The 12,838-nt window shown below is 41.5% G+C and overlaps 1 protein-coding gene across 10 annotated transcripts in view; it reads left to right on the forward strand.

Moving 5' to 3' along the window:
* IQSEC1 (IQ motif and Sec7 domain ArfGEF 1) overlaps positions 1-12,838 on the forward strand; it is a 337,609-nt gene that overhangs the window by 273,941 nt on the left and 50,830 nt on the right. Inside the window, exon 1 of one of the 10 annotated variants that reach the window (XM_057404190.1) lies at positions 1,987-2,118. The exons of the other annotated variants lie outside the window; for them this stretch is intronic. Within the exon in view, the coding sequence (XP_057260173.1) occupies positions 2,087-2,118 (32 nt within the window). The 5' untranslated portion in view covers positions 1,987-2,086. Of the gene's footprint in view, positions 1-1,986; positions 2,119-12,838 lie in introns of those variants that run through there. 10 annotated transcript variants of the gene reach the window in all.

Consider the following 12,838-nt stretch of genomic DNA (forward strand, 5'->3'; position numbering starts at 1 on the left):
CATTCTCATTAACTTTGTAGCAACACTCTGAACTTCACTGGAAGCAGGAAAAAGGTTTCTATATTCTCATCCAGCTTCTCTCCTACCTGGTGAGTTTCTTGTGCCTGTTCGCACTTATACATCTTAAAATCACGTTGTTCTTTCACAGACAAAACTAGAAGGGTTTCTTTCTCTTTTGGGTTTGGTTTTTTTTTTTAGACTTGGCACAACATAGTTGGCAGTCAAAATGCAGGGTTTGTGCAGGGTTTAAAACTGAGTGACACTGTTATATACAGTTCTAGATTCAGTTAGATCAGTGAAAGGTCTTTCCGTGATCAGATTTAACAGTCCATCCTCCTTTTTGATTGCTTTTTTAGGTATGTTGCTCTATAACCTTACAGGTCATCTTTTGCTCTATCTTTTGTTATCTGTTGCTCTATAACGTTACAGGTTTACCTGTAACGTCAAAAGTCAAATGATCACTGAAAGTTGAACAAACCCTTTCTTTCTGATTTTAAAAATGGGGAACTCCAGCTAACCATTTCTAAAATGCAAGTGAGAAAACAAAGCATTTTATATTAAGTGGTGACACTGCTTTAAAGCACAACTCATTAGAAAACAAGATATTATTAATGGGTTGTTTTAAATGGGTCTTTTTGTATAATGTTTGTTTGCTACTTTAAATGAAAATATGGCCTAAATGAATACAGTTGTGATGTGATCCATGATGTTATGTGATGCGGCGCCCAGTACAAAGAGGTGAGTTTATTTTCATTTCTGCTGTGTGGACCCTCTACATACTCTCTGATTTATGATGGTTCTTAACTTCCCTTTGCCCAGGCACTCAGGCATACTAGAAGGGAAAGGCTGGCATGCTAAGAAATTGTTCCTAGTTGTCTATGTGGCATCTTCTTCACAATCATTTCAAATAATAAAGGGGCAAAACCTTAAAATGAGTCAGATGATAGGCTTCATGAAGCACATTTGATCCAAGACAAGAATATAGTTTTGTTCTAGATATGAAATTTCAATACCAAAAACATTTTTTAAACTCAAAACCCAGGATTTTGTTAAGGATCTTTAAACTAATTCATGTTTATGTGATATACAGTATATAAGAGGAGAAAGAAGACTATTACCCCCAAACCTGACTGGGAAAGGAAATTAGTATCTAGTCTCTCGTATAACCTGATTGCCAGCAAGCAGATTTCTCAGTGGTGCTATTCTGTATCACCCCTTCCTCTGGTGGGCCTGACACAACAGCTGAGGCCACAATGGAGGTGAAATACAAGTGTGGCTGGTACAGGACACCAAGGATTCTTGCATTATATCAAATGCTGCTTCAGCTGTGCATGCAAATATTTTTTTTTTTCTTCAGCTGCTGAAACTAAATCTTCCTTTTTAAAATTAGCATTGTATAAAGGTCATGTCATAATATAAGCAGTAGAATGTGTATTAATATCTTACTATCTCAAACACATGCCGTATGAGTATAGATATGCTAAATAAGAGAATTCCAGTTGCTAAATGGTATATCTGAGTAACTAGTAAATAGTTGGGGTCAAATTCTACCACAGCTGCATTGAGAAACTCCACAGATTTCTGGCACTTACCCTACTGTGTAAGAGTTTACAGAGGAGGAACAGGACAAAGTCGGTACTGGTAGGTTTTGTGAAATGCCCAGACACCACAGTTAGTTACTCTTAAAAATGTTTAGCTTTAGTCCCTATAAGAAGGCAACCCTCCTTTTAAAGCATACACAACATTTTCTGTTGCTAGTATGTTTTATGCTGACACATCAAGAGGAGTAGCCAATCATAAAAAAAACTCTAAAAATGTTACAAATGGGGCTGATAAATGTGAGAACTTTTCCTCCAGCCACAAGCCTCAAAGTATTGCTATAGTCATTTTCTAATAATATTTTAGATATTCTTTAAAGAGCTTGAAGTGCAGAATAGGGTCACTGCTGAATAAACATATGCTGGGTGATGATTAACACAGCTTATCAGAGTGACATTGCCGTCTTTACCTGAGAGAGGAGCTGGCATTTGTAAGCTGTGCTCAGCTGTGCTGTCAGTCTCCTTTGTTACTTTCTAGCTGCTGAATAATGAAAATAAAATGCAGCATTGCCTTTAGCAGGTAAGGTTCATAAGGCACTAAATGGGTACTGGGTGAGTGTGGGTTGGTTGGTCTGTTTGACCATACAGTACTTGTGTCTGCTAGCCACTGCTTGACTTAGACAAAATTGATATGCAAGGTGTTTAACCTTCCTTCTCCTCCTTGGAAGCTGAAGATAATCTCAGGTAAGCTCTTTTCAAATGGATATTCTTAGTTCTTAATCTATTGTAAAGGTTTGTTTCCTAAAATGGAGAAGTTGGGTAGATTTTTGTTTGGCTGTTTTCACCTTGCTGGTGTGCATCTCCGCTTCAGAAGAGACATTAATTCCTATGGTCTGTTTTGGCGTGGAGAAAATAATTTTTTCTCTTTCTTCCTATGCTCTCTGCTGCTAGAAATGGCATGTAAGACTGTGGGTCAGAATGCCCTTTTGTAAAAGCATTTTTGGTAATTCCTTTCATGAGGTTGTTTTGTGAGAATTAAAACTTGGTAGTGTCCAAGCGAGGGAATGTTGGGTTTTCTCTGTTATTTTGAACTCATGTCTTGGCCCAGAGAGCAACTGAAGGTTTGCAGTGCATGTAGTGGTACTGGTCTGTGGAACAACAGTTGCTCTCTCAATGGTCTCAGATTGTGTTTTAACTTAAGCTGGCTGTTATTGGCACTCTTACCCCATGGAACATTACAGAATGAAGCAGTTACTTTGTTAGTGTTTGCTTCTGAGACAAATGCAAATTTTGTCTGGATTTTTCTTGCAGCTTTTGACTTCACTAAGATGAATTACCTGGGACATTACTTTGATGTGCATTCAAAGGTTTAATTTCTTTTTAACAGAAACAACTGGACTAAGAGTGCCATTCTAAGTAAAATACGTTGGTCAATATTTCTTTCCTGAATCAAAGCTTTTGTCACTGCCTGTGAATGCTGTTGTTCATCATAATGGCTTTGAACTTTTGACAGTGTGTATTGGGAGGTAGATTGGTTTGTTAATGTTACTGCATTTATTGAATTCAGGGATTTGTGTAAGTTCAGAATATAATTGACTTGTTTACTAGGAAGTACAAAACAGACATGGCAGTAAGAACTAGAGCTGATCTCTTGCAAACTGTATTAATGATATGCTTCTGCTCAAATGTTCTTACTCCATTGAGGAGTATTGTGAGAGGGGAGAAGGGGGGAAGTGTTAAAACCAAGCTAGTATGAACTACATGTGGCTGGTTTTGCATGTTAAGAAGTTACATTTTTGTGGAGAATAATTTGATATAATACAATGCGTTCATCAGAGCTGTAATCAAATACACCTCTTAGTTTATACCAGAAAGTGCCACAGGTACTGAAATGAAAGCCAAATCACAGCAGTGAATGTGCTCCTGTGCCAAATGAATGCCTGTGTGCAGATTCAGTTTGTGTACGGGGACTCACAGCTTCAGTTAGCAGTGTTCTGTTTGTAATTGTCACTTAAAATTTCACAACTGAAGTGGGACTTTGTTGCACTTGTAAAGACAAAGTTATATGCACAAAATTAACTTCTGTAGAGGTTTGTCCCTATGGGGAATGCCTAGATTCGACCTAAACATTTTTGCCATGTAAATGCTTTTTTCCAACAGGCTTCATGTTGGAGGTGTCTGTCCATACCAGCTGCTCTAGCAGCTGCCATCATGCTTCTCTCTGTTACCCAGAGTTAGTTCCATGGGCGACTTCTGATCTGCATTCTTTGAGCTAGGTAGAGAATTTGGATCTGCCTCTAGTGGCTATCTATAGTCAGGCTTTCTGGTCAGAGTTTGTGTTTTTTAACCTGCAAATTTTAAGAATAGATAGTTGGTGTAAAACACATGTATAGCACTTCTTCCTTCCCATTTGGGCCTATTCATAGAGGATATTTATCTTTGAGTGAGAAGTTTTACTGGGAATCATGATTACGAAATGAGGTTTTAATACCAAGAGCTTCGCTCTTTGGTTTTCATTAAATTCCATTTCATAAATCACATGGCAGAGTCCCTAGGCATCTAGATGATTCAAGTGTAGATAGCATGTAATATTTATGGACAGGAAAGTTTCTGGGACACAGGGAGAAAATAAGCTTGCTGAATTGTTCTGTCTGTAGATATGACTTAAAGGGAACCAAGTTTACATGCGTTTTTCCTGAAGACGGGAATAAGTTACATGGATTTAGGGAATAGTAGGCAAGTTACAGAAAGGATGGATTTGATTGGGGAATTTCCTGAAGATCTACTCATGCCAATGCTTCACTGTTGCAAGAAATAAAATAAATGTATGTATCCTTCACTGAGTTCAGTTTGAATTCAGATTATGCAGACTACCTGGGGTGCTGACTGCAGTCTCTGGCAAGCCATACTCTCCCACAGTCATGCCTTAACAACTGCCTGCTTCCCAAAGAGCAGAGCACTTGTAGTGTAAGGGCAAAAGCTGAGTGCTTTTATCAGCTCATGCTGACTAGAATTTTAAGTTGACAAATTTTTTCTTACTGTATTCATATTACTTGTGCATACTTTCCACAATTCAGAAGAAAAGGAACTTCCTCTATGTGCCTTTGAGCTTGTGTTCATACTTTTGAGCATCTAAAATGCTATGGAAGAACCTTTACGATGTAACAGCACAAACTTTTATATTGTCATAGTTCTCTTTATGTCCAAAACAAGTACTTCATAGGATGACTACAATGCTGCTTGGTTCTCATGTGTGTACCATCCAGTTGTTAGGGCCTGGTTTTAATTTCATGTCTTCATATTACACTTCTGAAAGTCCATTTTAAACGAATGATGAAAACAACATGATTTCAGAGAGCATTCATTGGGAAAATAATTTCTCAAGTATTTACTCTGGTGTGCTGGGAGGGTCTTTTGGTTCTATTTTAAAATGTTGCAATGCAGTTTTGGTTTGCCATTTACATTCTTTAGAAGCATGTTGAATTTCTTTGTTGCTGTATGTTCCAAACTAAATCTGCAACATACTGGTTTGAACATTTGGATTATTTTTGCAAGCATATGGTCTTATTATCTTTGTATTTTAGTCCTACAAATGCACTTCACAACTAGTAAACTGTGAGGTTTATGGGATGAGTGGGAATACTGCATAATTCCTTGCTTCTGATGTTATATACTTCCTCTTTACATGCATGTAGTCTTAAATATAAGGTATCAGGCCTCAGTATAAAGGGAATTTCTGCTTTTTTGGTTATCATCTCTCTGTCATAGTATAGTCTCTCTGAGATGTAGATGCTTGTGCTATGGATCCAAACTTTCAGCTTCTCTGATCATTTTGCCAGTATTGTCAGTGGAATGAGTAAGTTAGTTAAACTTATGGAAAAGCATGGGGTTTGCTCTTTACTGAAAGGAGTCTTTCCAGTTTCCATTTAAGCTCAAAGGTTGAAGTTTTCTTGTTTTTCAAAATCTTGTCTTTACTGTGCTTGGCTTTGGTTTTGCTGAGGTGATAATTGGGCAAGGTTGGAAGGAAAAGGACGGTGTGAATGTAAAAATGAAAAATACATGAAAAAATAACAGTAGATCTTCAAACATCCCAAATAATCACAGAATCACAGAATCCTAAGGGTTGGAAGGGACCTCAAAAGATCATCTAGTACAACCCTCCTGCAAGAGCAGGATAACCTAGAGTACATCGCACAGGAACTTGTCCAGACGGGCCTTGAATATCTCCAATGTAGGAGACTCCACAACCCCCCTGGGCAACCTGTTCCAGTGCTCTGTCACTCTCACAGTAAAGACATTTTTCCTGATGTTCCCATGGAACCTCCTATGCTCCACTTTACACCCATTGCTCCTTGTCCTATCACTGGACAGCACTGAAAAAACCCTAGCTCCATCATCCTGACACTCACCCTTTACATATTTGTAAACATTGATGAGGTCACCCCTCAGTGTCCTCTTCTCCAAGCTAAAGAGTCCCAGCTTCCTCAGCCTCTCCTCATAAGAGAGATGTTCCATTCCCTTAATCATCTTCATGGCTCTGCGCTGGACTCTTTCAAGCAATTCCCTGTCCTTCTTGAACTGTGGGGCCCAGAACTGGACGCAATATTCCAGATGTGGCCTCACCAAGGCAGAGTAGAGGGGGAGGAGAACCTCTCTTGACCTACTAACCACCCCCCTTCTAATGCACCCTAGGATGCCATTGGCCTTCTTGGCCACAAGGGCACATTGCTGGCTCATGGTCATCCTCCTATCCACCAGGACCCCCAGGTCCCTTTCCCCTTCACTACTGTCCAGCAGGTCAGCCCCCAACCTGTACTGGTACATGCGGTTGTTCTTCCCCACATGCAAGACTCTACACTTGCCCTTGCTGAATTTCGTCAAGTTCCTCTCTGCCCAACTCTCCAGCCTGTCGAGGTCTCACTGAATGGCGAGACAGCCCTCTGGTGTGTCAGCCACTCCTCCCAGTTTAGTATCACCAGCGAACTTGCTGAGGGTACATTCAGTTCCCTCATCCAGGTCATTGATGAAAATATTAAACAGCACTGGTCCCAGCACCGACCCCTGAGGGACTCCACTAGTCACAGACCTCCAGCTAGATTCTGCCCCATTGACCACGACTCTCTGCCTTCTTCCTTCCAACCAGTTCTTGATCCACCTCACTACCTGATCAGCAAGCCCACACTTCCTTAGCTTATCTATGAGGATGCTGTGGGGGACAGTATCAAATGCCTTACTGAAATCAAGAAAAAACACATCTACCACTCTACCATCATCCATCCACCTAGTTACTCGTTCATAGAAGGCTATAAGGTTGGTCAAACATGACTTCCCCTTGGTAAAACCATGTTGGCTGCTCTTAATGACCCCCTCATCCTTGATATGTCTAGAGATGGTGTCAAGAATAAGTTGTTCCATCACCTTTCCAGGGATGGAGGTAAGGCTGACCGGTCTATAATTACCTGGGTCCTCCTTCTTGCCCTTCTTATAGACCAGCGTGACATTTGCCATCCTCCAATCCTCAGGCACCTCACCTGTTTCCCACGACTTACCAAAGATGATGGAGAGTGGCTCAGCAATGACCTCCGCTAGCTCCCTCAGCACCCGTGGGTGTATTCCATCCGGACCCATCGATTTATAGATGTCCAGATTACTTAACTGATCCCTAACCCAGTCTTCATCCACCAAAGCAAACTCCTCCTTTATCCGGACTCCTTCCGGGGCTATAGGAATCTGGGTCCCCCGGGGAGAGTCTGCAGGAGTAAAGACAGAGGCAAAGAAGGCATTCAGCACCTCTGCCTTCTTTATATCCTCTGTCTCCAGGGCATCCACCTCATTCAGCAGTGGGCCTATACTGCTTCTTGTGTTAGTTTTATTCGCTATGTATTTGAAGAAGCCCTTTCTATTGTCCTTGACCCGACTTGCCAGATTAAGTTCCAATAATATATTGTTTTAAAATATGGTAGTGTACTGGCTACTAATTACAGTCTTTATGATCAGAAGTAATAACTGAGGATATAAAATGAGAGTCAGGGGAAAAAAGAGCTGCCAGGTTTCTGCTGCTAACATGCCTGGAGAGAAAGGTTTTGTTTTGGTCATGGCTAACCACACAACTGCCTTTGACAATTAAACAAAGCAAAGGAGGAGACAGAGCTTTTTCTTGTTAGGTAATTCTTGAAATAAACTCATCATCTGAGTAGTGGGAAATAATAAAAGTAAAACCCACAACCTTTTCCTAGCCATCAACGTCATTTACTTGACATTTGTCCTCTTGAATCTTTTGTATGCTACTTCAGTCCAAAGATACAGCTGTGCACCATGTTACTCAGCTTTGACATGGAGGCACGTTAGTTAGAAAAGCAGCTTTTGGCAGCTACTGCTTGCACACTGGTGTTAGTCTGTGACTCAGAGCGAGTGGTAAGCTCTGATTATGTGGCTGGTAGAACACAGTGTGCATCATGGGTGAATGCAGTGTGAGCCGCACTGCGGGATCACCCTGATCTCACTGCCCTGCGACAGAGACTGTGGATGGATCCTCCTTGTGTGCACATACGTCACTTGGGCTGATGGATTTTAACTTAAAACTGCTTGCAGAATGTGTGGTTTAGCTCTTGCAGGAAGTTTAGAGCCATGCACAGTCAAAAAAAAAAAAAAAAAACAAACGCCTGAATGCATCTATGTTTGGTATTTAGTACTGGTTTATAGTCATTAGAAAAAGTAAAACTAATCTGATTTTCACCAACATTTTATATATCCATGGAGAATTGTTAAAAATACTGAACTCAATCTGTTTCCATTTTTCTCTAAGTCTTTCTTCTTCCCTATTGTTCTTTGATAGAGTGGTGTGTTTGGGGGAGGGGGGAGTATAACAGTAGAGATTTTTGCACCAAGAAACTTCCAGTGTCAGTTTTTGATAAAATATTGGATTCAGTCAGGGCTGGTCACAATTTGAAAAAGTAATTTAGATGTACAAAGAATCAAAGTTTTTCCATGGCTCTGTTTTAAAGTTTTGTTCATGCAAAGTCATATTAATAGTACTAAGTATTTTTAAATATTTTAATTTCCATTTTCACTCCTTAGCTGCTCCATTTTCTGCTTTGTAAAATACTGGCAAGCAACCTTTCTTTTTCTGGCTTGGCAGATAATGAATATCTATTTTCTGCTGAAACAGGAATGTGATAAGACAGTTGGAGTTCTCAAAATGAAAGGTTAATTTCAGCTGCTTTGCATTCTCCTAATGTTACACAATTGGAATACTCAATGTATTGCTGGTCTCTCTATTAGCGTGCCATTGCACACTGCAGGGAGATGAACCAAATTCACCTGCTAGATATTTTTAAACACTAAAATTATCAGTAGTTCTACTGGACATGTATAGCAGGGGGCACGTGCCTCACATTGGAGACCTTTATTAAGAAGTTATTTCTAATTTCAGCAGGGATGGGGTCAAGCATTATATTGTTCAGTTTTGCAGTGCACTTAATATACTGCATTTCTCACCCATCTGAGAAAGAGTGTGCAGGGTGGCTGCTGAAAGTGAAGGAGTGCTAGAGAGGTGTCTGACTATACCCCTAGTCATAGAGGGACCTTTTCTAATTTTTGTTGCAAACCTGGAGCAGAATCCTGTGTGTTGGCGTTTTTAATAAGTGGACAGATGAAGCCCTGTCACCCTGGCTTGTGTTCTGAGCCTGGTTTAGAATCATAGAATCATTTAGGTTGGAAAAGACCTTTAGGATTATTAAGTCCAGCTGGATTTAACTGTATTCACCACCACTCTTTGGGCTTGGCCAGCCAGCCAATTTTTACCTAGTGAAGAGTACACCTGCCCAAGCTATGAGCAGCCAGTTTCTCTGGGAGAACGCTGCAAGAAAGTGTCACAGGCTTTATTCAAGTGTAGGTAGATAACATCCACAGCCCTTCCATAGTCCACTGAGGTGGTTACCTTGTCACAGAAGGAGATCAGGTTAGTCAAACAGGACCTGCCTTTCGTAAACCCATGTCGACTGGGTCTGACCAGCTGGTTGTCCTGTGTGTGCTGTGTGACGGAATTCAAGATAGTCTGCTCCATAAACTTCTCCATCACCAAAATCAGACTGACAGGCCTGTAGTTCCCTGGATCCTCCTGCAGCGCTTCCTGTAGATGGGCATCGCATTTGTTAACCTCCAGCCGACTGAAACCTCCCCATTTATCCAGGACTGCTGAGAAATGATGGAACGTGGCTGGTGAGCATTTCTGCCAGCTCCCTCAGCACCCTTGGTCCTATCCAGTCTCATAGACTGGTGTGTGTCCCAGTGGTATAGCAGGTCACCGACTATTTCCCCTTGGATTCTTGGGGGCTTCGTTCTGCTCCCCATCCTTGTCTGCCAGCTCAAATAGGTATCTCAAGAACAACTGGTAATACTGTTAAAGATTGAGGCAAAGAAGTATCTCAGCCTTTGTCACTATGTTTTTCCTCCTGCATCCAATAAAGGATGGAGATTCTCCTTAGCCCTCCTTTTGTTGCTAATCTATTTATAGAAGCATTTTTTACTGTCTTTTACAGCAGTAGCCAGATTAAGTTCTGGTTGGGCTTTGGCTCTTCTAATGTTCTCCCTGCTTAGCCTCAGGGAGCAGTCCTCCTGAGCTGCCTGCCCCTTTTTCCACTGGTCATAAACTCTTCTTTTTTTTCCCTGAGCTCCAGGCAAAGCTCTCTGTTCATCCAGGTCAGTCTTATTCCCCTCCAGCTCATCTTTTGGCACATGGGGACAGCCTGCTCCTGTACCTTTAACATTTTCTTCCTGAGGCATGTCCAGCCTTCCTGGACTCTTTGCCCTTCAGGACTGCCTCCCAAGGGATCCTCTCAGCCAGGCTCCTAAACAGGCCAAAGCCTGCCCTCTGGAAGTCCAAAGAGGCAGTTCTGCTGACCGCCTCCTTATTTCTGTGAGAATGGAAAACAAATCACTTCATGATTGCTATGCACAGGACAGCCTGGACTATCACATCATCCACAAGTCCTGCTCTGTTCACAAACAGCATGTCCAGTGGGTCACCTTCCCTCACTGGCTCCCTCACAAGCTCTGTCAGGAAGTTATCATCTTCCACACATTCCAGGAGCCTCCTGGACTGTTTCCTCTCTGCTGTATTGTACTTTCTAGCAGACATCTGGTAAGTTGAACTCCTCCATGACAACAAGATTCTGAGACATCTTTGCTTTGGAAGCAAAGGGACCCTTTTTAGCATACAGCTTTCAAAATGCACAGGGGCAGGGTGAAGCTCAGTTCCATGCTCCTGTTCCATGTGTCTCTGCATGCACTTCCTCCACAACGGAGCAATACGTCTTGTCATCCTTAAAGCTTCACACATCATATTTGCTGAAATATTTTTCTTTCCCAAACACATGTAAAGTAGGAAGAAGTAGGAAGCAAGCTGCTTTTCTTTGTCATGCAGTCTCTTTCGTATGAAGTAACTCGTATGAAGTTTCAGCCGCTCTTAACAAACAGGGAAGGGCTGAATGGGAGGAAGCCCTCAGATACGCAGAACTGTGTGCGTGTGTTTGCTCGGAAGGGCTGTCCTGCTGTTGGGCAGGAGGCTGCCTGTTGTAAAAGATAATTACTTCCCTGCCTCAAAGGTCAGATATGATGGCAGGGACTAGCCCCATGAGCAAAATGAGATCAAGCATTATACTCAGACAGGGATCATATTTATGTCTGGAAAAAGTATGAAAGACAAACTAAAGACAAAGGAGAAACCTCTAACTGGAATGAGAGCCTTGGGCAGACCCCCTTCTGATTCTTTCTGATTAGGGCAGTTCCCTTCCTGTTGATGAAAAGGTTAAGTGATCCACTGAAGGTATTATGAAAATGTCAGTATGAGATGATAATCAACATGGAAGGGTTATTAAATAGTCCACAATTGAAGGGCAAGGAAGGAAAAAAAGTCACCAAACTCAAGAAAGGGGAAATAGTGGTAATTCCGGACTTCCTGTTACCAACAAATCTACCATACCTGTATGAAAAGTACTTACAAACCAGCCTGTAATTAAGAACCTGTGATGTACAAAATAGTGCAGCTGCACAGTTAGCAGAACAGGGAAATGTGTGATGTGAAGCAGTTCAGTACCATTCTAATTTCTTCCATGGTTCCTTTGGAGAGCATGATTTGTTTGTTTTTGCTGGGCGGTTACAGTTTCAATGTCAGTAGCAAATCCCTGGCGGATTTGTCATTTTCAGGTTGAAAGCCAGCTGGTTCACAGAGGGAAAGGGATTAGCTTCCTGTCCGTTTCCTTTCTGGAAAAAGTAATGTGTGCACACTGGAAATATTTCCCGCTTGGGTAAAGTATGCTTGAAAATACCTTTCTGGTGGAGTCATAATTTCATGGGCACAGAAAGAGGCCTTGCTTTCAGTTTTATGTGTTTATAGAAACCTTTGGAGAAATCTAAGGGGCTTTTTTTCTCCCACACTTTCAAAAGTGCTCACTGCTCCAGCTGGGAGAGTTGTGCCAGTGTAAACCCTGCTGTCCTCTGGCACTGCAGTCCATGGCGCAGTGGAGAGCGGTCCTTCAGCAGTGGCTCAGCCCTTTGAAGGAACTGCTGTGATATGTGTCTGCAGCATGGGTCACAGCACTTCAGGTCTGAGATGCAGCAGGAGGGCTTTATTTTTTATGTTCATGTACATGTGAATAAAAGCAAAATAAGAAATACATGGTGTGGTGGGAGCATGGAATTTTACCCCTTTAAAGTTTGGATGTACCTGCTCCTAAAGCAAAAAGTGGGGAAAACACTGTAGATGCTTTCATTCACGCATGTGAGGAGTGCTTATTATGTCTTTTGAGTGATTAAATAAAGTAAAACTTAGTTTTTCTATCAATGCTCTGTGCACACAGGATGAGGCAGATGTTAAATATTTGTGTGAAAAGTGAAAAAGACGGAAGTTTGAAAGTGCCTGACCTATTGCAATGTGGGAATGCCCTACTGCAGACAGAAACCAAATAGAAGCTACTGTTAGCCACCACTGCTTCAGGATAAACCTTGGCTAGGACTCAGTGTTAAAATGTTTCCTATTGTGTACAGCTCTTGTAATATAGAGGTTTTTTCCTCTTCTGTTTTCCTTAGCAGCAATAGCCTTCATGTGAAAATGGTATTTTGTTTGCCAGTTAGCTCCTATTGCATTTTCCCTACCTGAAATTATTTTGCTTTTATTAGCTAGAAACACCATCCTTTGGGATGCTTTCCTATGAAGCATGCCAGAAGTATCCCAGGGGAGCAGTCTTTCACTAGCAGAGAAATAAATGAGATTTCTCCTGTAGATACTTTTCCCCAGTTTC

Source organism: Pezoporus wallicus, unplaced genomic scaffold (genome assembly GCF_028554395.1).
Source record: "Pezoporus wallicus isolate ANWC-B61680 ecotype Strahan unplaced genomic scaffold, APGP_CSIRO_Pwel_v1 contig_5935, whole genome shotgun sequence".
Lineage (NCBI taxonomy): Eukaryota > Metazoa > Chordata > Aves > Psittaciformes > Psittacidae > Pezoporus > Pezoporus wallicus.